Source organism: Diaphorina citri, unplaced genomic scaffold, assembly GCF_000475195.1.
Source record: "Diaphorina citri unplaced genomic scaffold, Diaci psyllid genome assembly version 1.1 scaffold1309, whole genome shotgun sequence".
NCBI lineage: Eukaryota > Metazoa > Arthropoda > Insecta > Hemiptera > Psyllidae > Diaphorina > Diaphorina citri.
Window position 1 is genome coordinate 36,376 of NW_007378738.1, and position 27,672 is coordinate 64,047.

General features: G+C 35.6%; 2 protein-coding genes across 7 annotated transcripts; both read right to left on the minus strand.

Annotated features, from left to right (window-relative positions):
* Positions 1-787: 787 nt before the first annotated feature.
* LOC103515273 lies at positions 788-25,289 on the minus strand. Of its 6 annotated transcripts, none has more exons than XM_026828017.1 (4): positions 24,698-24,909; positions 5,568-5,810; positions 2,154-2,642; positions 788-1,502 (listed from the first exon to the last, which is right to left on the minus strand). In XM_026828017.1, the coding sequence occupies exons 1-4, from the start codon at positions 24,728-24,730 to the stop codon at positions 1,473-1,475; spliced, it is 795 nt and encodes a 264-aa protein (XP_026683818.1). In that variant the 5' UTR covers positions 24,731-24,909; the 3' UTR covers positions 788-1,472. The 6 variants fall into 6 exon arrangements, with proteins under 6 accessions (XP_026683818.1, XP_026683817.1, XP_026683820.1 ...); XM_026828016.1 differs by lacking the exon at positions 788-1,502 and adding an exon at positions 25,116-25,289 and having other exon boundaries at positions 1,812-2,642; positions 24,698-24,770; XM_026828019.1 differs by lacking the exons at positions 788-1,502; positions 5,568-5,810 and adding exons at positions 4,796-5,038; positions 25,116-25,287 and having other exon boundaries at positions 1,812-2,642; positions 24,698-24,770.
* LOC113469948 lies at positions 21,664-22,763 on the minus strand. The gene is made up of 2 exons (XM_026828015.1): positions 22,355-22,763; positions 21,664-22,180 (listed from the first exon to the last, which is right to left on the minus strand). Exons 1-2 carry the CDS (start codon positions 22,719-22,721, stop codon positions 21,735-21,737), a joined length of 813 nt encoding a protein of 270 aa, XP_026683816.1. The 5' UTR covers positions 22,722-22,763; the 3' UTR covers positions 21,664-21,734.
* Positions 25,290-27,672: the final 2,383 nt, after the last annotated feature.

Genomic DNA, 27,672 nt, shown 5'->3' on the forward strand with positions numbered 1-27,672 from the left:
GTGGTCCCCGGCCCAAGTAATAAGGCTTTGTGAGAACCATTTTAAGGAGTTAGTTGAAATAAAATTACAGAAAAAGCCTTAGCCAATGGCATCCTATGGGGGAAACATGTATTTATAGGTAGGTAACCTTATTATCTTGACGGATGCCTTGGTAACTTTGTGAAGGTCCATAGTGATAGAGAGAGGGAAAATAACTTTTACAACTTCACAGGTATTACCCAAATGTCTAGCATCCTTTCCCTGCTGGCACAAAATATAGCATCCTCAATTTCAGTCCTCGTTGTTATCTCAACTTCGTTGATTAGTGTTTACCTGGCTGACGTCACTAGCCCCTTCAATTTCAGGGAGAAATACTGTGAAAATGTTTATAATGTGTTTTCGTTTCTCCCGTATAAGTACGTGTTGTTTGTTTTACTCTTACCCATCAATACGGCCAGTGGGTGTGTTGGAGATCAGGGGAAGATAAAAAGCTTTCACGTCCGAAAATTAGTCCGTTTTAGTCCGTTTTGTTGTCCGTTAACGCTTGAAGTCCTTTTCTTTTTATCAAAGCTAAAGAACATTGGGTAGTTGAGTTTATATTTGAATCTAGCGAACCCGGGTCTACAGTCTACAGGTTCATATTGAAGTTTTTACCTAGAGTGCCCTTTTTGTAAACTCAGGGTACCTATGAGGAAAGTGTTTTTTTTTTTTCCGCGGAATTTTTGTACATATTGGAGTAGTTAGAAAGAAATGTGTTACTATTACTAGTATACAGAACTTAAATATAATGTACAAATGTAGACAAGTATACATAAGTAGGTAAGAAGATTAGACATTAAGCAGTTTATTAGAAAGATAGAAAGTGTAAGGCACACAAGTATGAACTATCATATGGGTTAGTTGCTTCATAAAACATCGTTGTAATCTAACGCCTAGCTACCTACCTATAGCTATCGCATTGATAAAATATTTGTCTATTATACCTAGAGGTATAATGCAATGTTCCATGTAATGTGTCCCAATAGTTTCAAAGATACGAGTAGTAAAGGAATTTTTAGGTAAAAAAACAATTCCTACTTTGAAAAAATCCACTTTGTTAAAAGAATTTGATATGAAATATTCAAGCTGTTTTGAATAAATCCTAGACCCCAAGGTGCGACTAACCCATGGTGCACTATGTGTAATTTAGGGATTTGTAACGTTTATTTCATCTAGAGCAGCTTTATTTTTGAGGCACCCCGAGTTAATCAAAGGTAAAGTCGTTACTCAAAGGTAAATTCGACACTCAATCTGCAAAGAATTCAAACATCAGGGGGTGGCATGTTCTGAGAATCATGCTTAAAATGCTGCAAACCTTCTCGCCTCATTACGTCACAACCTGAGGTGTTTCGCAATCAAACGAATAATTTCACAAATAGCGTGACATACTCGAGCAATAGGGTGAAAATATTGGCAAAGGTCGTGTAGCGGAACGTCAGGGACGATTGGTCCAGTCAGCAAAAGCCGAGCGCGCAAAGGTTAATTTTCTGGTCAAAATAAAAGCCACATATGGGTTAGTCGCTTCATAAAACATCGTTGTAATCTAACGCCTAGCTACCCACCTATAGCTATCGCATTGATAAAATATTTGTCTATTATACCTAGAGGTATAATGCAATGTTCCATGTAATGTGTCCCAATAGTTTCAAAGATATATACGAGTAGTAAAGGAATTTTTTGGTAAAAAACAATACCTACTTTGAAAAAATCCACTTTGTTAAAAGAATTTGATATGAAATATTTAAGCTGTTTTGAATAAATCCTAGACCCCATGGTGCTCTATGTGTAATTTAGGGCTTTGTAACGTTTATTTCATCTAGAGCAGCTTTATTTTTGAGACATCCCGAGTTACTCAAAGGTAAAGTCGTGGTCCCGTAAGGACTAGGAATTCGACACTCAATCCGCAAAGAATTCAAACATCAGGGGGTGGCATGTTTTGAGAATCATGCTTAAAATGCTGCAAACCTTCTCGCCTCATTACGTCACAATCTGAGCTGTTTCGCAATCTAACGAATAATTTCACAAATAGCGTGACATACTCGAGCAATTAGGGTGAAAATATTGGCAAAGGTCGTGAAGCGGAACGTCAGGGACGATTGGTCCAGTCAGCAAAAGCCGAGCGCGCAAAGGTTAATTTTCTGGTCAAAATAAAAGCCAACCCGGCACGTTTTGTGCGACGATCTTAGATCATTGTCACAAACGTAATAGCTATGGCAGTCATAGGGGTCAGGGAATACACCTGACTTTGTACATTTGAACTCTACCTTCGGCTTTGGAGTGGTCGTGGGTAGAGACTCAACACACTGGGCGTTGATAGCATCAAACATGAGTCCGTTAGAACACCGGTAGAGTCTAGGGTAGAGGCCTTCACCGGAGTCGACACAGATGTAGTAGATGGTTGGGTTCTCTATCAAGGCTCCCATTTGCAGGGGCTTCTCACATTTGGGCACGGGAGATTCGGTACACACACGGTCTGATCTCTTGAGGCGACAGATCGTGGAGAGAGGATCATAGGCAAGTCCTAGTCTGCAGCTGTATCGGAAATCTTTGAAGCCGCCATTCTGATCGGAGATGCAGTTATGATAAGAAGTGCAGTCGAATGGATCAGGGAACAGACCCTCATCCTGGGAAAATAAACAAGACATTGGGTTTGAATTTTGAAATGAATTGAAACTGTGAGCAGAGATGAAAAGCAAGGAATTCATGAAGAGATTAATCAAAGGGAAGGTAAGCCAGGAAGAGGCCAATATTAAGGAAATAATCCTTAAATTGCTGATCCATATTTTTGTGAATGATATTTGAAATTTTGAACTGGTTTGTTCTTCGATCCCATATCTAGGCGCACGGCAGTGCGCCAGGCCAAGTTCCCTGAGCACGCCGGTGTGTATATTACACGAAACATTTCGACGAATTTTGACCCCTATCATGACTCCGTTGATTTTCGACGCAATTTCACGAAATTTAAACCTTGCTGATCCATATTTTTGTGAACGATATTTGAAATTTTGAACTGGTTTGTTCTCCGATCCCATATCTAGGCGCACGGCAGTGCGCCAGGCCAAGTTCCCTGAACACGCCAGTGTGTATATTACACGAAACATTTCGACGAATTTTGACCCCTATCATGACTCCGTTGATTTTCGACGCAATTTCACGAAATTTAAACCTCGATCCCATATCTAGTATCTAGGCGCACGGCAGTGCGCCAGGCCAAGTTCCCTGAGCACGCCAGTGTGTATATTACACGAAACATTTCGACAAATTTTGACCCCTATCATAACTCCGTTGATTTTCGACGCAATTTCACGAAATTTAGACCATATATTATGTTAACCAATACTTCTTTATTATGCCTGCGAAATCCCGAAGTTCTAGCTTTCTCCTGAACCACAACACCTAGAAAGCTGAAATTTGGTAGGAATATTCCTTTTATGGTCTAGGTGTGCAATAAGAAAGGATTTTGAATTTAAACCATATGCTAACCAATACTTCTTTATTGTGCCTGCGAAATCCCGAAGTTCTAGCTTTAACGGAAGGGGTAGAAAAAAGACCTCGAAAATCGCTTATTTTACGACTGATTCACTGACTCACTCATCAAAATTATGAGGCACTTCCCGATGTCCTAGAAACTTCCATAAGAAATACACAAAGTGCAGAGACTGCGGGGGAGAAATGTTCTCGACCAACATTTTGAGTTTCGTTTTTGTTTTTAGTGTGATAACTATGCAGCTAATAGGGAGCGCGCAGCGCGACCGTATTTTTTATTATTTTCTACAAGTTCGCTTCCCGATGCCGTAGAAACTTGAAATTTGGCAGGATGGTAGGTCTTGATGAGTAAGTAAAGGGAAAAATCTGAAAATCCGCAAAAGTTGCATTTGGCTCCAACAACAACAACTCCCGGAATGAATTTCAAATGCTCTAGCTAGGCACGAGTAATAAGGACATCTGTACCTACTAATCATGTGTCCTAGAAACTTGAAATTTTGCAGGATGGTAGGTCTTGATGAGTAAGTAAAGGGAAAAATCTGAAAATCCGCAAAAGTTGCATTGGGCTCCAACAACAACAACTCCCGGAATGAATTTCAAATGCTCTAGCTAGGCACGAGTAATAAGGACATCTGTACCTACTAATCATGTGTAAAATATACATACTTAGAAAAAAGAAGTGAGATCCCCCACAAAAGCACAAATGTGAAAAAAGGCCAAGTTCCTATCCAAAAATGTCGGCCTATAAAAGTGGTGAGATCAGAAAATTAAGGCCAAGTCTGCCTTCCCAGTTTTTCGTGTCTGCTGAAAATGCTGAATCTCAATTCCTTTAACCTTCTCTCAATATTTTAATTTGGCATTTTTCCCCCTCTCAAATGAATGAATAGGTACTTATTATTAACATGAAAATAAAATAGATTGGGTCGTAATCACCTCTTGTCAAGTATTCAAAGCTATACCCGGCCTAAAATTTAAAATAAAGCTATAGGGTGTTTTGAAGTTTTCATCTAATTTTCCCCTAATATAAACCTGAAGTTTAAGCTAAGGACTCACCTGGCAGTTAATATCCTGCATGCCGAATATATCGCACACCCTAGCTATAGGGTGTTTTAATTTTCCCCTAATATAAACCTGAAGTTTAAGCTAAGGACTCACCTGGCAGTTAATATCCTGCATGCCGAATATATCGCACACCCTACCCCGGCCTAAAATTTAAAATAAAGCTATAGGGTGTTTTGAAGTTTTCATCTAATTTTCCCCTAAAAACCTGAAGTTTAACCTAAGGACTCACCTGGCAGTTAATATCCTGCATGCCGAATATATCACAGACCCTATGATCCGTAGCACATCCTCCATGTCCCACACTGCAATACTGTCCCTGTGTATTGTTGCAGGTTTTCAGATCGATCTTCTGCAGATTGGTATCTCCACCATTGCCAACACAGAAGATTAGCTTGGAGCAGCTCTCACATTTGAGTCCCGGCTCGATACATGTAGAGACGTAACCGTAACGTAAACACAGAACTGGACCCACCTGAGAACAAAGGTCGCCGGAGAATTATTTCATCTCAAATAACCCCCCGGATCTAAATTCTAAATCTCATGTGAAATTCACAAGTTTCTTCTGAGAATGCTTCTGGAGAATACTTAAAGACTGTTTGGGCATAGTTATGTAACTAAGAGATAGTAGACTCGGGGGTAGCTCCGTGTTTTATGTTGGTAGATCTTGTACTTTTTTCATGTACGGATAAGTACAACCATTGACCAGTTTGTCAATAAAATTACATACCATACACTTCCCAGTTTTTCGTATCTGCTGAAAATGCTGAATCTCAATTCCTTTAACCTTCTCTCAATATTTTAACTTGGCATTTTTTCCCCCTCTCAAATGAATGAATAGGTACTTATTATTAACATGAAAATAAAATAGATTGGCTCGTAATCACCTCTTGTCAAGTATTCAAAGCTATCCCTGGCCTAAAATTTAAAATAAAGCTATAGGGTGTTTTGAAGTTTTCATCTAATTTTCCCCTAAAAACCTGAAGTTTAACCTAAGGACTCACCTGGCAGTTAATATCCTGCATGCCGAATATATCACAGACCCTATGATCCGTAGCACATCCTCCATGTCCCACACTGCAATACTGTCCCTGTGTATTGTTGCAGGTTTTCAGATCGATCTTCTGCAGATTGGTATCTCCACCATTGCCAACACAGAAGATTAGCTTGGAGCAGCTCTCACATTTGAGTCCCGGCTCAATACATGTAGAGACGTAACCGTAACGTAAACACAGAACTGGACCCACCTGAGAACAAAGGTCGCCGGAGAATTATTTCATCTCAAATAACCCCCCGGATCTAAATTCTAAATCTCATGTGAAATTCACAAGTTTCTTCTGAGAATGCTTCTGGAGAATACTTGAAGACTGTTTGGGTATAGTCACCGAGCATTCTCAGAGGTAATAATATATGTGTAACTTTAACAAGAGATAGTAGACTCGGGGGTAGCTCCGTGTTTTATGTTGGTAGATCTTGTACTTTTTTCATGTACGTATAAGTACAACCATTGACCAGTTTGTCAATAAAATTACATACCATACACTTTATACGCCCGAATCACCCCACCTGAACGGTAGGGGGGTACAACATGTGATTTTTTTTCTACCCCACATGTTTCATATTTTATTTTCAATCTACACATTCATGGTATGATATTGACAGGTCAAAGTTTATTTGGTTCTATGTACATAATATGTATAACATATATTTTGTGTTTTTTTATGGACGTCGTGTCCTATTTTATTGATGGAAAATTCATTTTCCATGAGAAGGATTTGGGTATGTACCTACATTCATTTTGAATGTCTACACTAAGTACATCACGACAGAATCTCGAGGGTTGGGAGTCCAAGGAAACGTAGATTCATTCGCAAATTACTACCTACAGTAAATTGAAATTGAACGACCAGAAGAAAAGTTCGATAAGTTTACAAAAATAGGTAGATAAAATATGAAGTTAATATTGTAACAGGTACAGGTAGGTACTAGTGTCAGTCTAGTCTACGTCCTGAGAGATACTAAGACAAAACCTATTCTAGTCTAAAGCTTCTTCAAAACAGTAAATTGACCGAGTTGGAAACTTACCTAACATATCCGAAGAAGATTACGCTTTTGTTTTTGACAAAATTGAATCAAAAGCGACATGGATTTCTACAATAACCACAATAAAAGTTATAAACTTATAATATTTATAATGAAACGTCTAAAAATAACATTTCTGTTGTCTGTGGAGTATTTTCCAAAAGTTTTTGGATATTCTTGGTGGTATATCTTATTCATTGAATGCATCAGTAAACAGTGGATGCATTAGTTTATTGAATGAATTACAATGATATTTTATGCTTTGTTCATGTTATTCATACTTACACCTACTCATCTGTCCACCTGTAATTTTATGATTAAAAGATTATTAGGGATTAGATTTATTTAGGACTCACATAATTATAATTGAATGAGGCATGTGAGTTACAATTTTTGGATGTTTTTTACTTTGTCTCTCTGTACCTAATCTGTTTGTTTCACAATAATGTCGACATTATTTCTCACGCATTGTCTTTTAATAGTTAGGTTCACCCCAACACAAAGACCTGACCTTTACCAATACAGGATGCCCTGAGGAATTTGTAGTTATTAGGTAAGGAAAGTAAAAAGGCAAAAAAATGGAAATTTTAAAATTTTACCTAGGTAAAAGAAAAGATTGAACCTGACAATTTTCGTAAAAAAGGGGGGAGAGAATTTTAATCCAAGTGCTTTTTATTCTTAATTTTTCCCCAATTCTGATCTTTTTTATTCCTTTTAAGATGTCACATTCAACCTCAACCAAGATCCTCAATTTGTATTTTAATTTTTATTTTATTTTTTCTAAAAAAAAGGAGAGAAGAAAATGAGGGCGGTTTTTTAAGTCATTCGACGGGACGTGACTCATTTTCAGAAAAAGTTCGTGTCTTTATTTTGGGAAAGTTGAAAACTTTTTCCCTTCTTTCCACGTCATTTGGTTTTGAATTTTTTATGCAGATAATTTTCTTTTTAATTACCCCAAGTTTTGGCTAAAATTGTTTTTCGATGCAGGGAAAATTGAGGATGATTTCGAGAAAAAAGAGATACAAAATTAGTTATGCTTTACTTTTTACTTGATTAAAAGCGATTAAAATAAAATAAATTAATAAAAATAACTCTTATTTTCTATCCCTGCAATTATAACTATGTTATTGGCATGAATGAGCTTGTCACAAACGTTCTTCCCTGGTTAATACAAGCCAATAAATTTTTTCACTAGACTTGGACGCGAACCACCAACCTCTAGATCCGAAGTCCTCTACATCATTGAAGTTGATCAAATTTATTTAGCAAGAATACTAGTATAAAGAATAATCGTTAACCAACGTAATATCTATAAGGGTAGATTGGGTAGCCAAAGAAAGTAGGTATCGTGTTTCGTGATAGCTTGTAGAGTCACGTGAATAATAGGTATCTAATATCTATGCATTAAATATTCATGGTCTTAATTAAAGGTAATTGATATATGTATACGTACATAGGTATCTATGGGGGGTTTCCAGTTACATAACTTTACCTGATTGTTTTTGAGTTTCATCAATTAATTTTCTATCGAAAAACAAAAGATTAAAAGAGAGAAAAAAAAATCCAGTGCATAAAAGTTTGAAAGCTCTATCTTGATTAAACCTTTCGCTACTTGTTCTTAAGAAATGAGTGTATGAAAAACTGAAGAATATTCCAAAATATTGTCACTTCATGGAGAGTCAAAGTCACATGACGATGACGACGCGAACGACCTACTGTCCGTAGTGTTAAAGCGCCTAAAAGGAAAAAAAAAGTCACATGAAATTTAAAAAATAAGATATACCTACCTAAAAGAAATGAGATTTTAAATTGAACATTCGAAATTGAAAGAAATTTTAACTGTGTCAGACATACTTAATTGCTTGCTATACATGTCATTCCAGAATACACCTTGGTAAATTTTATGACCTAAATTTATCTATTAAGTATGTTTATGGTGTGTTTATTTAGGCATGTCTGTGGGCTGATGATTCTGAGGAAAAGCAGCTGGTGTTGATGTCCAACGCTTAGAGAAACCTGACCAGTCCTAAGATACCTACCTACCTTGCCTACGTTAATGCTAAAGTGTAGCTACCAACTCGGGATTGAGATGAAACGAGGATTTCCCTTATACCTAATACCCAGGTCAACCTCGGATTGAACACGATCCTGAGACAATTCAAGGTGGTAAAACTCGACCTAAGATAACTTACACATTAACCTCAGGCTCATGGTAACTGTCTGTTAGTCACTTTTTAGATGCCTTTCATGCACCCAGGCTTCTCAAACCAAAATACCTTTCAACGAGCTTTCAGTATGACTATGAACTCTGCTTTGGTGGGTGAAGATGTTTTGGGTCAAATAATAAATTGTTTCTTCTCGTTATCTTACACCATTACACGAATTCCTGAGAACCCCAAAATCTTCACGTGGTGCCATTTCAGGGTGCACTCAGCCTCGTGAGAATAGTTGAGTACTCTCAAATCCTAGCAAAAAAAGCGAGGGTAGCCGAGGGTAGCAGAAGAGGTACTTATCGGACCATTCAACAAGTTCTCCATAATAGGTGATAGTGATATCTTATTTGCATTAGGAGGAGGTGTTGTATGAAGAGGTATTTGGAAGAGAGTATTTGGGGGAGAGAGATATTCTGGTGAGAGAAAGGAAAGAGGAGAAGATGTAGAGGAAGGAAAGATAAATTCATAATGGAGCGTAATAGACTTTATCCACTACACACCTATCTTATTTCCCATAAGGTCTACTTGTAGGTACGTTGATAAATTAAAAATCCATTGAACAAATGGATGTCCAAGGTTTTCTGCAGTCAGCCTAGTTATAGCTTGGTAGCGTACTAGTCTTGTACGCTTTAGGTTTCGGATTCGATTCCCGCCCGGGGGGGACTTTAATAGATAAGGTTCGTTTTCGGAACGGCCCTTCTAAGATCCTGTCTTCCTAACCTCTTTGATTCCGGTTTGACAAAACCTCTAAAGTTACAGTTTCTTCTAAAAAAGTTTTATCTTCACTGTAAGTTTTACAAACAGGACCTTCATAAGTCATTCTTCTCTCTTTTTGAAGAATAAAATAAGATATACCTATAAGAAATGAAATTTTAAATTGAACATTCAAAATTAAAAGAAATTTTAACTGTGTCAGACATACTTAATTGCTTGCTATACATGTCATTCCAGAATACACCTTGGTAAATTTTATGACCTAAATTCAACTTGAACCACCAACCCTCAAATTCAAAATCTAGTACACTATCCACTGCACCACTGAGGTTTTGGGATGTTCGTAGTGAAAAGGCAGATTTGGAATACTTGAAAATAAGGGGACTAAGGGAGAGTAAGCAATTAATTTTTTATGAAAATTAAAGTTTTATTAGTGACAGTGAATTCCTGAAATCCTGGTGCATTGGATGAAAAAGTCAAGTTTTTTTAGACGTTTCTTGCCAGTGTGGCGACATCACCCCTGTCAAATTACCACCGAAAAGTTTGAGCTAATTTCTAAGGCTAATAAAAACAGAGTGTAGGGCAAAGAGAGGAAAAATCTACCTATTAGTGAAACCGTGTCACTTTTTCCTATCGGATTTTTCATTATGTTATTTTCATAACCTACCATTTAAAATGGCTTTCATCATATATGATTAATATTATTTAGTTTTTTATTTTCTTGTGTAACATACCGTCGTATGTATGAAATCTAAAGATAAACTTAAGTTTACTTAAGACGAACAATGTTGCCAATTTCATGTCATTTCTTGAGATAACTGGCTAGATTTCATGAAATTTGGCAAGATTTTCATTTCAAGGGCAAAGAGCATAGATTTTTTGCTCTCAGGTCTATATTATGCGGTTTGAATTCGTCGCTTTCATCTTCATGCTTTATGCGCTATGCTCTCCGCTCCACTCTGTTCTTAGCCTAAGAAAACTTCATTAGAGAGAAGGAGAGCCATAGAATAGTTTGGCTTCATAATTTTTCAATATTTTGTCAATAAAATCATAAAAAAGTATGGTAGATATGTGTGTGGTAAAAAAGGTATATAATAATACCTAGTTTAATGCATTTAAACTCAGCTTTCAATATTCCGTCTACAAAGAACTTTTACAATTTGACCAAAATAGGTTACTTACTTAGTTAGGTAACTATAAACTTCAGAAGATATAAGAAAGTACCTGATGTTTGTACCTATCTACCTATACTCGAGAAGAAACAAGAAAATTCTTGGAAAGTTCAAAATCTTCGAAACTAATGTCTACTCACGTTCCTGTTTCTTTATTGAGTCCACAAACTTAAGAACAAGAAAAAGCGAAAGATTTTTCAACTCCATAGATGAATTTTTTGCAGTTGAAAATGATGATAAAAAGAACTCAAGAAATAATAGAAGATAGAGATCTCTACAAGAAAAAAATAGAAGAGATCTCTACAACTTTTTCATTAGAGACAGGTACTTTTTATCTCTTTCGGAGTACTCTCTATAATTACTATCAATAATAGATACACACGACGATAGTACGCTAAAGTCAATACACTGTGGAAAATTCCCTCCTTTTCCTTCTTTTCAAGAACGGGAAATTCTTCGGATGCCAAATGGTATAGAAAGTTTGACGAGAGTGTCATGTGGTGCATCAGGGACAAAATTAGGAGAGTGGGACTTTGTTTCAGGGATCAATGATTTTTCCTCAAGAATGTGGGAAAAAGGAGTTTGGAAATTGTATAATATTTGATAAATCAAATTAGAACCTTTTTATGTGCGTGGATTACAAAAATAACTGTGTTAACTTTCGTCTGTATAAAAGTGTTAACTTTCGTCTGTTGACTCTAAAGGCCCTTTAAAAAAGGAGTTTGGAAATCGTATAATATTTTAATAAATCAAATTAGAACCTTTATGTGCGTGGATTACAAAAATAACTGTGTTAACTTTCGTCTGTATAAAAGTGTTAACTTTCGTCTGTTGACTCTAAAGGCCCTTTCCCACTGGTCGTTCGAAAAAAAATCGTGTAGTAAGTAGCTGTGTAGTAGGATCACTCTCAATATTGCATACAAGACATTCGGAAAAAAATCGGATGAAACTCACGATAAATGGGAACGGCCTTAACCTGATTAGCGAAAGTATCGGTTCGATCCCAGCTGTTGCATGGAATTTTCTAATTTTCTTATAGACTCGTTTAATTGAAAATTTAACCAAATAAGGAAGATAAAAATCTATGAGGACTAAATATTTTCAGACAGGCCCTGACTGTAGTGAACTGCAATGTAGAGGGGAACACACATCATTTTTATTTTTCTTCGATAAACTTTAGAAAACAAAATGTTCAGGATAGTGGAAAAGATGTTCTTTGTATTTACAAGGAGAAAAAAAAGAGAAATTAAGCTAAAGGTGGGTGAATGTCTAGGTTTGGCCAAGTTTTCCAAAAATGAACAAACTTTCAATTGTTCTCCTAAACTGAAACATTCAAGAAACTATGAAGTTATAGTCAAAGAGGATATGATTTTTTGCCTTGAAAGTTTGTAAAGTTAAGCTTCCTATGTAATACTGACACATAGAAATGAAATAAAATGTGCCCTTTTCAGCAAAGGAAACAAGTAAAAATGTAAGCTTTACTGTTTAATGATTTATTATTATCTAATGTTATTTTTTGTTATCATTTCAATATTCCTTCCTTAACATGACCTATGTTATTTGAGTCAAAAGACGAGTAATATTTTATTACGTACCTATGTAGGTAGTAGGTACCTATACCTATCTACCTACACCCCCGTTTCTTAAATCTCTCTAGCAAATTTAGAAAGGATACCTACCTACCTACACAAATTATTCAAATTTAATCAATTTAACGATGTAACTTCGAAGTTTTAACTCGACAAATTTGGATTTTTGGGAGTTTGATGATGAGTGCCCTTTTTCTGAGTTAACTATAATACCTATTACTAGTAAAATTCACTCTTCACTACTTGTACTATAACCTCCTTCAGAATCGATACCAATTTAGAACTTTAGGTAAGATGTTAATTAGCTATCAGTTTCTCGTAACTAATCTTTTGTTTAGAAGTAAATGAGGCTACACTCGATTGAATGCTTACTGAATACATCTGAACAATTTACAACATCGAAGTGTCTGAACAATTTTACATCCCCGGCTTGGTAGGTTCTCTTGTCTTGCAAATTTATTCAAGAAATTGAGTGGATATCACACTTGGTTTGCGCTCTGGAGGTCCCTGGTTCGATTTCCCGTGGGGTCAAAGTTTTTTGGCTCTGTGCTTGGATTTCGTGGTACAATCAACATCGTGAGGACAATCGAGTAGCTACTTTCATTAAGTACCGACCAGTGGCGTAGCGCCCTGATCGCTACGCCACCAAATTTACTTTTATTTGCCGGCGCGGCGTCGAGTCGGTCGGCCACGTGTCAAGTTCACAATTCGACCTCATGTAGGTTAGGTTAGTTTTGAATTCACGTAAAGTGAACACATCGATACTCGTTGATTGAATTAGTGAACAAGACACACTAACATCCTGTGGCAAGTGAAATCAATATCTTGTACACCCTCAGAGCTTAACTCAATCTAAGTTGTCTAATAACATCGCCGGATGTGAAAATTTCAGCACAAGATAGGTAGGTACCTACTTCCTATCTGATTAGTGCAAAGTGGTACCCCTTTGAGTTTCAAAGTCTCTGGAAATTCTACAGCTGAGCTTTTGTGCAACATTGAAAATGAAAAGCTGGAGCGTCTATTTAAAAAGAGCGTCTGAAATTCCGGATGTGATAACGTCTAAATTCCATGCATTTTTAATAGGTACTGTACCTTTATGCAAACGAAATATTATCAGCATAACTCTTGATGATTAGGTAGGTACCTTTGACTTTCGTAAAAAAAAGAGTACACGTAAATATAAGGAAAAAAGTTCTGTTAATGGCGGGGACCATAATCTAAGTTTCAAGTTTGTTTATGTCAAACTCATTAGATAAGTACCTAATCTAATTGCTTTTCACCTACATTTATTATGTAGCTGATTTTATTGACTTCAAAATCAGCAAAATATCGACAAAAGTGAGCAAAAAATCCAATCAAAAGTTTTCAACTACACTTGACTTTGCAAATACCAACAGCACCCGTTCAAGTATGTTCTTTTTTCTGCAACTTTTATTTAACTGTTTTCAAGTTATTTCATTTTTTCAAGTGGATGCCCAATTATTCAACCACTTCAAGTACACCATTAGTTGTACAAGGAGCGGGCAAAACTGTTGACACAATAAATAGTGTGTAGGAAACATCATTACTGGAAAATAAATACACTGCAAAAAAGAAAGGAAAACAAAATTTGAAAATAAATTGCTTCTTGTACAAATGTTTCCAAGGGGGATCTCTCAGGTGTTTGAATTTTTTCTCTTATGGAAACCCCCCCCCTCTCTCTCTCTCTCTACATGAAACTGTTTCTTTCAATTTCTTAACACTCATGTTAAGGGTTTCGAGAAAGTATCACCTACTTTCCATGCCTAACTAACTTGCTAAAAAAAAAAGAAGCATCCCTAGATTCCTTTCTACTTTTAAAGAATCTTCTGGGTAACATTATAAAATGATTATTACAAGTACAGTGTAAATACTAGGTGTACGAATATGAATGACCAATCCAAGATTTAGGTTTTTGAACTAGACTAGGTAGGTACATTACACGTACATAAATTTCAATCGTATATCCAAATTCACTATTTTGTCATTTACCTACCTACCTAAGATCAGTATCACATAATATTTTATCACCAACATCCATAAATAATATAAATTTGTGTGAATGCCTGGTAATAATTTTTAGTTATGCAATGTGCAACTCAATAAAGATTCATTAGTGGGTGTGCCAAAGCTCTCTTTTATAATATCAGCTAGATGTAATTTTACTATTTTACCTCTTCTAATCTAGTACCTACTTATTGTAGAGTGTTTTTACTTTTTATTATTTTTAGAGGTTTGTTTTTCAAAATGCTATAAAAGAAAATACATACTATTTCAGGTATGGTGATGATTTTTCTTTATTTGAAAGATAAAAGTTTGTCATTTAGTGTTTGACCTCTGAATAAAATTTCGGGTACATGGGCGCCTCGGCTAGATCGAATGAAACTCAGTCTGGAAAATCCGGTTTTCCACCACTTTTTCCATAGGTAACCTGAAGTCGTATATTTGCAAAAACGGTGAATGATGTCTTCCAGGTGCTCCAAAGTTTACTTTTTATCACCATCAACTAATGATTTTACACATATCCCAAAAGAAAATCATCCAAAGGTGTCAAATCGCATGATTGTGGAGCGAAATTATGTGTTCACAAAAAAAAGAAAAAAATAAACCAAATGTTTCGCTTCATTCGAGCTATCCGAGGGGCTGGTATGCTCCAACTTAGTATTCAAACACTAAATGGCATAAATTACCTTTCCAGAAAACAAAACATCATGATCATGACCATACTTCATAATTATAGCATGTCTTTTATAGCAGTTTAAAATACAAACCTCTAAAAAAAACACCTTGTATTTTCGTACTGTAGGATAGCATTTTCTATATTTTTTAATCAATTAAATTTGTCTTTAGGTACCTTATGCGCTACATATTGAATACCTATTACATGGTTATAGTCTACTACCTATTCAATTTATTGTAGGTATCATGGGAATTTTTTCTCTTTCAGAAGACCCTGTACAAAATGATTACTTTTCATTACATTAATATTTCGTGCACATTTTTTCGTCTCGTTTCTTTGTGCTCTTGTGTAAATACTGTAAATATTACAGTCTGAAAATACATTTTCGGTAAGTAGGGACTGGGGTAATACAAAATGAATGTGTCTTTTTTTAGATAGGTACAAAAAGTCTATTTGCTCAGAAAAAGAAGAAGGAAATAAAACATGTATAGGATCTCTAGGTACCTACCTACTTTTATTTTTCCACTTCGAACTCAAGAGTAGGTAAATACCAGAAGAAAAGCGTGTAGATTTGACTTGTACAATAATATTATTGTCACACAATATGTAAATTTACCAGAACGTGTTCTATTCAGTTGTGAAATATTAAAGACAATAATATTAGGTACGTGTTTTCGTTTTTTTATACTTATTTTGGTTTAATAACATTATTATTATGCAATAATAATAATAATGATCATATTTTTAAATTATTACAATGAAATCATATCTGAGACTGAAAATAACAACATACCTGATTATCTTTCGATTAACTTTTAATATTTTTCGTTTTTTTTTTTATACTTATTTTGGTTTAATAACATTATTATTATGCAATAATAATAATATTGATCATATTTTTAAATTATTACAATGAAATCATATCTGAGACTGAAAATAACAACATACCTGATTATCTTTCGATTAACTTTTAATATTGACAGAAAATCACACAAAGTCCTTAAAGAAAAATTCCTTCTCTCTACTCTCGTTTAGATATTGACTTTATGATTGCATATACTACAAACATTTCTACCTAGGTGTAAAAACAACAAAAAGAAAGAGCAATTCCACAGATAACATCCAATGACCTTTGTTGACCTTTATCTATTATCCAAGATCTAAGAAAAGTATTATTTTTTGAAGGAGAAAAGAAAAATATAAAATTCGGATATAAAAATATAGAGCTTTTTCTCGTACCTCTTGACTTTATGATTGCATACTACAAATATTTCTACCTAGGTGTAAAAACAACAAAAAGAAACATACAATAGCACCTCTTCCCAATAAGCTAATGGACTGGCGATGTACTTTTCCTTCTAAGAAATTTTGTTCAAATTTTTACTGCGTTCCACTATTTTGAACTTGGAGTCACGTCCCTTGGTATTTTTGACACTAATGAAAACCTTACGGATATTAAAAGGGTTTTTAAAGGTGTGACATAAAAGTGTCATTTGGAGTGGTTACCCTTCTAAGAAATTTTGTTCAAATTTTTACTGCGTTCCACTATTTTGAACTTGGAGTCACGTTCCTTGGTATTTTTGACACTAATGAAAACCTTACGGATATTAAAAGGGTTTTTAAAGGTGTGACATAAAAGTGTCATTTGGAGTGGTTACTGGTCCAGCAGTATAAAACCTTGATATTTTGACAATACTGAAATCTTGTATTCCCAATGGACAATGACCCTTTCGAAGAGTCTTTTTATTATTGTACTCGTACTGACTCGAGTCACACTTTCCACTAACTTAAAAAATAAACAAACAAAAAATAGTTTTCAAATGATTCATTTTATCCTGATGGGATAATGTTCGTTCCCGGAACGGCTGGCTTTCTCCTATCCTGTCTTCCTTCTCTCTTCGATTTCGGGACGATAATGGACAATGACCCTTTCGAAGAGTCTTTTAATTATTGTACTTGTATTGACTCGAGTCGCACTTTCCACTAACTTGAAAAACAAATAAAAAATAGTTTTCAAATGATTCAATGACACACTCATTCTTCCATGAGATTTCCGTACAATTTATGACACGGAAAGAAATTTTCGGTTAAAATTCAATAATGGGTACTCGTATTACTTATGCTCAAGCTAGACATTTTATTGTAAATATGTACCTCAACTTACCGTTAAATATAAATCTCTATGTAAGATATCAAAAAACCTAGACCACTTTTAGGTAGAACCTACAACCATAACTTAGGCAGGTTATATTAATGGTGAAAACCTTCAATAGATTTCACAGTCTTGGAAAGCTCACAACCATAGAAAACAGTAAAATTTTATTAGCCGTTCTGCCATTCAGGCTTTATGAGGAGGGGGAAGCTAGTATTATACACAATACAATGTGTATTTTATCAGAATTGGATGTGGAAGGACCCCAGATATTTTTTCTGGACGTCCGAGAGGTTTTGTACCTACTAATCCTTCCAACACCTTGAACAGGGATAAAAAGAGCATCAAACTAGCCTCATATGAAGGAGTTACCTGGATTTAAAAGAAAAAAAATTAAAATACCTGGATTTAAAGTTCAATACCTGGATTTAAAAGAAAAAAAAAACTTTCTAAATATAAAATATTGATTGATGGAGTTACATTATTCGGTCATTGGTTCTAAAATCTAAATGCAATATGCTACAGATTTTCAAGTTCAAGCCCTGAGCACATACCTATTTCACGACGACATTCAAAATACCGCATGCTTCACTGAGCACACAATGGAAATAAATTTCATTTTCTGCGAAAATATCAAACTTAAATCCAATACCTATATTTACTTATGAGAAACAGCTACACTTCTAAGTGTAGATCCTATCTAAATCCTACGTCCTATCTGAGTTTCTACTTGAAATACATCCTAGGAAGGTATGTGAAATATCTTCAGTGCAAAAGAAGTTCTATAGCTACCTACAATATAGGTACCTACATAGATACTTGTAGGTAATACAAGTGGTGGAACATGAGTAGGTACCTACCTATGTTTGATTGAATTTATATTTTACGGAAATCGAGAGATATTTTTATTTCTCATTTTTAGGTACGAATGTATTTTTCCTCGGAGCTTAGGACCGCAGGGAAATATTATTATGTTTTGTAGGAAAAATAAAGTTTCAAAATGAGAACTGATGTGCGTTTTTATACCTACAACACTCTAACCTGCTTATTATTTTGAGTGGAAGAGGTAGATTGTCACTAAAATTAGGTAGGTGGGTAAATGAAAGAAAAACAAACATAAAACTTTTATTTACTAAGGTGTACCCCTACCACAGACACTTCAAGTAACCTCCGTGGAAGAGAAGGTATCACCCTAGATATTTCTATCCGGAGGTACCAGGTTCAATCCCCTAGTTTCGAAAGTTGAAACCAAGAGGCGTGGTAGAATAACTTGTGTACAAACGATAGCATGTTCACAACCCAAAAATTTCTAGAGTTGGGCAAATGATTGGTGTCTGGTAATATCTGTTTTACGGATATCTCGGGAAAAAAAAAACTTCCAGAAGCAAATTAAGGCTCCGGACAGCAACCAATGTATAGTCAAAATAGCTATACCTTCAACGTATGAGATATATTCACTGAAAAATCTGAAAATTACAGATGTCCGTACCTACTCACATCATCTTCATTCATTGAACCTACTTTCACTGAAGATGTTAGTAAAAACCATACCTACAGAACAACCAGACTAGACTGGCTTTTAATTTCGCCGTTAGAACACATAAACAATGTTTAACAATAAAGGAAAAAATGCTGCAAATAGTGTAATCTTTTTTATATTAAAAAACACAATAAAAAGAGTGTTCATATCAAACTGGTACCTATGCACATATTAAAAAGTATCCTACAATATTATATTTTTGATGCAACGAATAAATGCATGTTTACTTCATCTTGAATACATTTCTTTATCAATTTAAAATGCATATTATTGCTACCTTTATTGCAATATCTCTGTACTATAACTTGTCGGTTTATTTTTTATTGAAAATGAAGAAGTATGTAGGTAGATTAAAAAATCTGGTGTGAACATCACACGACTTTCCTTATCCTATTGAATGATGCTTATTTGAGTGTTCTTTTACCCTAACTTTTACAATATCTCTAACCGTTTTGTCGCTATAGCTGAAAACCGCCAAAAAACGGTCGAAATCTGTCCAAAAGCGGTAAAAATACCGCCAAGCGCAGCAACCATCTCAAACAAACGTTTGAAATCTGTCCAAAAGCAGTCAAAATACCGCCAAGCGCAGCAACCATATCAACCAAACGTTTTGTGTTGCATCCTTGTCACATTTATGAACTACATACCAAATTTCAAGTCTCTAGCTTATACCGTTCCCAAGATATCTCCGTGGAAGAGAAGGTATCACCCTAGATATTTCTATCCGGAGGTACCAGGTTCAATCCCCTGCAAAGTCAAAGTTTTCTTGGCTCGTGAGGACAACTGAGTTGCTGCTCTGAAAAGTATTTGAAATAATGAAAAGGACATCCACACCAACGAGATTTAAAGACTCAATAGCAAAGGTAGCAGACAAAAAATGGATGAGAGAAAATAATAAGTAGGTAGGTATTACTTTCATTTTTATTTGATCTAATATTCTCATCTTGTTACTTATACCCCATAGATATTTGCTCCCTACGTAAGTTGTCCTCAAGTTATTTTTATTTATTTATTTTTTTTTTTTTTTTTTTTTTTTTTTGTTTACAGACGGACAGACAGACACACAGACATACACACGGACCAATGGCTGAAACTTTGGATTTAGGCTCTAGGGACCTCAAAACGTGTTTATACCCCATAGATAATTGCTCCCTACGTAAGTTGTCCTTAAGTCTTTTTTTTTATCAACTTATCAACGAAATTAAAATGTTATACATATCCATAATGTAATATGATGGTGGATTAGATATATGAAAATGACGAGTGTGTAGGTTACTTTCCAATATGTATCTAGATAATAACATAATATCTACTCACTTATGTTGACATTTCAATTTTGTCAATACATTTTGTTTACACAATTTACATACATGTAAGTGGTAAGTGGACATATGTATTACATAGTGCACATTGTTCGTTGAGGTGTGGTTACGCCTGAGTACATTTCTTTATCAATTTAAAATGCATATTATTGCTACCTTTATTGCAATATCTCTGTAGTTCTGTACTATAACTTGTCGGCTTATTATTTATTGAAAATGAAGAAGTATGTAGGTAGATTAAAAAATTACGGCTGGAGCTCATACTCATGGGTTTTACATAAAACTTAATTCAACATAATTAATTATGTTCTCCAACATAATTATGTACCTACGTCACATACGAGTAGGTACACTCAAAATAATGCAGGTACCTGTCTCAGAATGAAGACGTCCTTGAAAATATTAGCAAACAAACGCGACAATTTTTTACCCCATGAGGACATTTTTGTGTACATTAACTCCTGGGTCAATGTCACGTACAATTTCGATTACTTCCATAATGCTCAGAATATGTAGAAACATAGCACATTGAAGAAAATTAGCTCGACTGAATGTCTCGACATTTTTTCACGCATCTAAATATTATGCTGTCTAAATGTGCATTGTTCCATTTCATTGGCAGAACAGCAGATAATTTGGATCTTGAAAAAGTTCGTCCAGTTCAGACTTATGTGGCGTATGGTACAGGTGGGCCAATAAATGGTACGTTTTTTAGGTGGGCGAATAAATGGTACACTTACCCTACGTCACATACGAGTAGGTACACTCAAAATAATGCAGGTACCTGTCTCAGAATGAAGACGTCCTTGAAAATATTAGCAAACAAACGCGACAATTTTTTACCCCATGAGGACATTTTTGTGTACATTAACTCCTGGGTCAATGTCACGTACATTTTGATTACTTCCATAATGCTCAGAATATGGAGAAACATAGCACATTGAAGAAAATTAGCTCAACTGAATGTCTCGACATTTTTTCACGCATCTAAATATTATGCTGTCTAAATGTGCATTGTTCCATTTCATTGGCAGAACAGCAGATAATTACCTTATTTTATAATATGTAGGACATGTAGGTACATGACTAGACTTCTTAGGGAACCCAATTTAGAACTCCGTTGGTTCTTTTCAAGAACCTCTGGTAATGAAACAACAATGGAATCCCAATAATCTCATGTTCTGATATGATAGCACGATCATTGTCAAGTTATTTCGCAAAAGTGTATGAATATACATGTACGCACTTCAAATTCAAAGCCTTTTATTGTTATCGTTAGGTACTCGATATTTACATTTACTTGTACGTTGAAAAGAACTTGACTTTTTACTCTTGTCAACAAAGCAAATATTTCTCTGAGCTTACCTATCTTATCTATATGGGTGCATTTTTATTTATATTATACTGTTTTGAACTGTGTATGATAGTTTTGTATGAAATTGAAAATTAACTCTTTTTTTATTCGCTCAAAGGAACAAATCTAATTCAAGAAAAGTCTAAAAATCTAAAAAATACTTTTTTTTTGTCAATAAGTCATAATGGATAACGTTTCATTCTTCATGACCCACCCATAACATTTTATTTTCGTGGAATATCTATTGTACTCACAACAAACATGTTAAAAAGGTTTATTTCGAATGTATTTATTTTACGGGTAAATTTTTTGGTTTATAATCAAGTTGAAAAATATCACAGTCCTATCATATGAATTCCTTGAGTAGGTTTCAAACTTGCTGGTTGAACATTCTCCCAAGCTCTTTCCATCACACTCATCGGATCTTCTATCTTTTCGATTTTTTTGAACGGAGAATCTGGAAACAGTGCATAGTATTCTGGAAACCAAGATGGTGGCACAGAACCCCTGAGTTGAAAATAACTCTGGTACTCAGGCTCCTTTGATTCGACGATCAAATTGAAATCACTCAGGGTTGCAAACAATTCACAGGAAGGTTCTTGGTCAGCCCCTAACAAAAGTTCTTCCAGAGTTTCTGTATGATGATTGAAGGAGAGTACTTGATTCAGAATTTGGTCATGTAACTGAGAAGTACCCTCAGATGTATCATCAGCCATGGAGAGTACTTGATTCAGAATTTGGTCATGTAACTGAGAAGCACCCTCAGATGTATCATCAGGATGTCCTAACAAAAGTTCTTCCAGAGTTTCTGTATGATGATCGAAGGAGAGTACTTGATTCAGAATTTGGTCATGTAACTGAGAAGCATCCTCAGATGTATCATCAGCCATGGAGAGTACTTGATTCAGAATTTGGTCATGTAACTGAGAAGCACCCTCAGATGTATCATCAGGATGTGGTGTGGTCAGAGTTTTGTTCAAATTAATTCTTGCTGCAGCTTCTAAATCTGGATCAGTTTTGAAATTACCGGGTGGACCAAGAGGAACAACAACATCATTGAGATTTGTGTCGTGACCTGCTGTGTTAACAGGAAGAGGATCATATTCACCATCATCAAATAGCAAGTTATAAATCACTTGTGGAGGTGCAGTGAGAGCAGATTTGATCTCTGCTGCATACATCATCTTGGCTACAACATCTGGTGATATATCCTCTTCTATATCACATACTCGGCTCAGAATGTCTCCTGGTGTAATTCTGCAGTTATAGTTTTCGTCTTGGGCAGGTTTGCTACTAACATCAATACTGTTCTTCCTAGCCATGGTAAGAGCACAAGAGATATCTTTGTTCTCTTGCGTCACAATATTCTCCCTTCCACAAAAGCCAAAGTTTTTTACTTCAACATCCGTAGGTCCGTGTCTGCTCCCATGTTTGTTTTGTGCTAATGGCCGTCAGAGAGCACAGAGATAAAAGGGTGCCCCTTATATTAGAAAAAAAAAACAAGTGGTTCAATCAAGCAATTTAATTAAATGGTGGAAAGAACTGTTGCTGATCATGAGGCATGAGAAAGGTGTTTTTCAGTGAGATGACAATGATGATGATGATGACTTTGATAATGATGACGCTGCTGATTTTGGTATCGCTGACAGTAATAATAATGAGGAAAATAGGTACAGTAATAGTGATAATGCTGTTGTCACAGAGGAAAAAGTGAAGTGTTGTGAAAGACTGAAAGCAGGTCCGTAGAGATAACTCTACCACACTTGAGCACAACCGCTGATATCGAGGTAGGTAGATATGAGCACAACTACTGTGGATATCGAAATGAGACTGGTCAATGGACGGTAGATAGAACCAGCGACGGAAATTTTGGTGGGTCGAAGCCAGAAGTGGCGAGATATTTCGGGAAGGCTCTTATTCTGCAACCTTATTAACTTTTTTCAACTGATAGGTGGTTACCTAATTGGTATTCATGTGGGCAGTGATGTATTTTTTTTCAAATGGAAATAATGTTTATCAGTAAAAAGCCATTCTTAGGCTTGGAATAGTCTATGTTTGTCAAATTTAAAGTTTAAAAATTAGATCTCACTTCCTTCCATTCAAAAATATTATCAGTATTTCAAATTTCAGTTTTCAGAGTCCATTGCAGATATTGTTTTCAATTTATGAAGTCTCCAATTCATTCCGGAAATTGTGTTTCACCGAACAGCTCTTTTTCTCTCTCTCTCTCTCTCTCTCTCTCTCTCTCTCTCTCTCTTTCTCATCCTTACAATCAATCATAACTTTTTCCGATGTATCGTAATCAAAAACATCGATGTTGACATCGATGTTTTTGTTCCGATGTATCGATGTTTTCAAAACATCGATGTCGATGTCCCAACCCTACTTTAGCTCCATTTTTAACTTTGGGAAAATACTCGTGTTAATGTTAACACAATTGTAACGCCTAAACGAAAAAAGAAAATGAGTTGTTGACCCATATTGTTCATATTGTTGACTTGTTGACTTCCACATGTTTTCCTTTCATTGACAAAGCTTACTGGGCTTTCTTTTCACTTTCCTTTCATATAGAAAGCAGTTTATAAGGAGTTAATTACTTGTAATTGTAATTTGTTTGTTTGCATCAATAATATTATAGATTACAATATTGCAAGGGTATATACACTTGTTTACAATTTGTAAAACCAATGTCAAATTCCAATTCCAAAACAACATCCTCACCTGCATTACCAGCTGGTCCACCTGTTGGGCCAATCGGTCAGAAAAGAAGGGGTGGAAATGGTTAAAATAATCGTGACTTGTAAAGATGGGATTCAAATTCAAACATTTTAGAAACTCCCTGTTTTGTGGACATTAAGGGGATAGAAAAGGGGCGGAAATGGTTAAAATAATCGTGACTTGTAAAGATGGGATTCAAATTCAAACATTTTAGAAACTCCCTGTTTTGTGGACATTAAGGGGAGGGGATTAAAAGCCAAATTGTTTGAATTCTAAAATAAACGTACAATCTTATTAATCCTCGTACCCAGAAACCACTCATTCTTTTGAAGGCAAAAAAGACCTCAGGGGCAATGATTGCAATTTGTAGCACACTACAGTACAAAAAACATAAAATAGCTAGGTAGGGTAAGTGTACCATTTATTCGCCCACCTAAAAAACGTACCATTTATTGGTCCACCTGTACCATACGCCACATAAGTCTGAACGGTAGGGGGGGGGGAGAAAATATTAGACTAAAAGAAGTAAAAAAACACGTAATTTTACAGCATTATTAGATAAAATATTAATGGCACTTACGATGCAAATCAAACAAACTAAGAGGAGCTTCATGGTTTTCAATCAACGAGATCGAAAAATTCCCCAAAAACGGACACTATAATATCAGAAGATCCGATTCCGAAAGCTCGTTCCTAAAAATGAAACGATTTGTTCAACCGAAGGAACTTCAAATGCGTTTTGTTACCAAAATCACTATCATTCAATACAGGACGCACCGTGTTAACACTGAGGAAAAGTATCACTGTAGAAAAAGCAGGCAGATTTACTATTTGTCTTACCATTACACATACAAGTACCTACATCGGATTTGTACAGGGTTACCCTTTTACTTTTCAGTTAGGTAAGTACATCAGCCACGTGCCACGATAGAATGATTTACTTACCAGGGTACTTACTTACCAGGGTTTTTCCGGAAAGATCGAAATTCTCTGGGTACTCCGATCCGATATCAGAAGAAGATCCGATCAGAAGGATCCGATACCGAAAGCTCGTTCCTAAAAATGAAACGATTTGTTCAACCGAAGGAACTTCAAATGCGTTTTGTTACCAAAATCACTATCATTCAATACAGGACGCACCGTGTTACACTGAGGAAAAGTATCACTGTAGAAAAAGCAAGCAGATTTACTATTTGTCTTACCATTACACATACCTACAAGTACTTACATCGGATTTGTACAGGGTTACCCTTTTACTTTTCAGACAGGCAAGTAAATCAGCCACGTGCCACGATAGAATGATCCGTGATACTTACCAGGGTTTTTCCGGAAAGATCGAAATTCTCTGGGTACCTACTCGTAGTTCAGACATCTCTTTGATTTCTTCCAAACCTTAAGAACATGACACTTTATGTTTCTCACTTCTCCATAGACATGACGTAAAATTACAGAAGAAGACATTGCATTTTTTGCTATTACGAGTATTACAACATTACGTGGTGATGTCAAAATATTTTCAGTAGGTACATATGCAAAGTACCTAGTGCTTTCAAGACAAGATTTGTAGAACCTTAATTAACCTTAAGAGGGCTTTTTGTGTATGAAATCAAGAACAAGCTCAAGGTTCAAGATCCGACCACTTTAGAGAGAAGATCCTTTCACTAAAATTTCAGCTGTTGATTTACCCCGTACATTATCTCAAGTACTTTCGACTGAAATTCCTGATAACTAGTAAGTTAAGCACTCCACCTCTATCTGTCTCTCCAAATGTAGGAGTGAATATTTTATCGGAATCAGCAGTGTCTGTATTGATAAATTTGGTATGTAGGTACCTAAGTATAGCTACACGGGTCGTTTGATAAGTTCGTGGACTCGGATACTTCTTCTTGGTATGAAGTCCAAATGTAGGTGCCACTGCAAAGTATGGGCTTCATACCAAGAAGAAGTATCCGAGTCCACGAACTTATCAAACGACCCTTTGTGTGAGTAGGCTGAGTACCAATGTACCTAATTAAGTATTGTTCGATTCGTTAGGTATCTGTGTGAGTACCAAACCGACCTGCGACGCCTTTGGTATTGTTATATACTTTGAGGATCTCCTGCGAAGTGAAAAACATGAACTGCCAGGAGAAGGGCGGGGAGGGACACACACAATACTTCCCATTTAGGTGCTGGGTCAACACGACCTTCCTTGCAATCAAAGCCCCCTCTTCGAAAAAAGAGCCTTCGACCTCTTGACTTTCGCTCGGCTCCTGGTATGCTTGATCTATCTATCTCCCCAGCTTTTTGTACAATCACACAACATTCTTAGTTTTTTGCTGTCTTTCTGGTCAATGTGGCGTCGGAAAAATAATAATGTGCATTCTAATGCAAACTACCGCATGACATTCAACCATTGTCAACTTCGGACATTGCAGAAAACTTCTTCAAAAAGAGAGAAGAATGACTTATGAAGGTCCTGTTTGTAAAACTTACAGTGAAGATAAAACTTTTTTAGAAGAAACTGTAACTTTAGAGGACTACCGATATTACCTACCTACATGAACCCATTTTCATGATACACCTACCTATAAAAGAACCTCTACATAATATATAGAGTCTATAGTCTATAGCTATAGATATGTAGGTATCTTTTTATTCGTTTTTTTATAGACCCATAGGCCATAGCACTAGCTTTCAGAAGTTATTTTTTTTATTATTATTATTTTTTTTTAAGCTACCTCTACTTACCTATCCTGAAATAAGAAAACTTTTTCCAATCTCCACCCAACTCCCCCAAGCAGATTGCTTTTTGATTTTTCATTCTCAGAATTTTCTTTCTCATCACATACTCTGAGAAACTTTCTTTCCACCCCCCACCTCCATTTCCACCACCATATTGAAAATTAGAATAACAAACTCGCAGACAGCTTCAAACTGTCATAAAGATGTCATTCATATGTTAACGAGACGCAAATTGAGAGAAAGTTCCGAGAAACAATATGTTGTAAATGTCTACATAATATATAGAGTCTATAGACTCTATAGTCTATAGCTATAGCTATAGATATGTAGGTATCTTTTTATTCGTTTTTTTATAGACCCATAGGCCATAGCACTAGCTTTCAGAAGTAATTTTTTTATTATTATTTTTTTAAGCTACCTCTACTTACCTATCCTGAAATAAGAAAACTTTTTTCCAATCTCCACCCAACTCCCCCAAGCAGATTGCTTTTTGATTTCTCATTCTCAGAATTTTCTTTCTCATCACATACTCTGAGAAACTTTCTTTCCACCCCCACCTCCATTTCCACCACCATATTGAAAATTAGAATAACAAACTCGACAGCTTCAAACTGTCATAAAGATGTCATTCATATGTTAACGAGACGCAAATTGAGAGAAAGTTCCGAGAAACAATATGTTGTAAATAATGTTCCAAGTACCTATACAACATGTGATTTTTTTTCTACCCCACATGTTTCATATTTCATTTTCAATCTACACATTCATGGTATGACATTGACAGGTCAAAGTTTATTTGGTTCTATGTACATAATAAATAAATATGTATAA

What these genes read in the sequence shown, in the direction of transcription:
- LOC113469948 (XM_026828015.1), bottom strand. Translation starts at nt 22,721, where the DNA reads ATGGCTAGGAAGAACAGTATTGATGTTAGTAGCAAACCTGCCCAAGAC. An exon ending in CAAAACTCTGACCACACCAC is followed by an intron (nt 22,181 to 22,354) that starts ATCCTGATGATA and finishes TTTTGTTAGGAC; the next exon opens with ATCCTGATGATACATCTGAG.
- LOC103515273 (XM_026828017.1), bottom strand. Translation starts at nt 24,730, where the DNA reads ATGAAGCTCCTCTTAGTTTGTTTGATTTGCATC. An exon ending in TAGTTTGTTTGATTTGCATC is followed by an intron (nt 5,811 to 24,697) that starts GTAAGTGCCATT and finishes CTTTGTTCTCAG; the next exon opens with GTGGGTCCAGTTCTGTGTTT. An exon ending in GCTTTTATTTTGACCAGAAA is followed by an intron (nt 1,503 to 2,153) that starts ATTAACCTTTGC and finishes TTTGACCAGAAA; the next exon opens with ATTAACCTTTGCGCGCTCGG.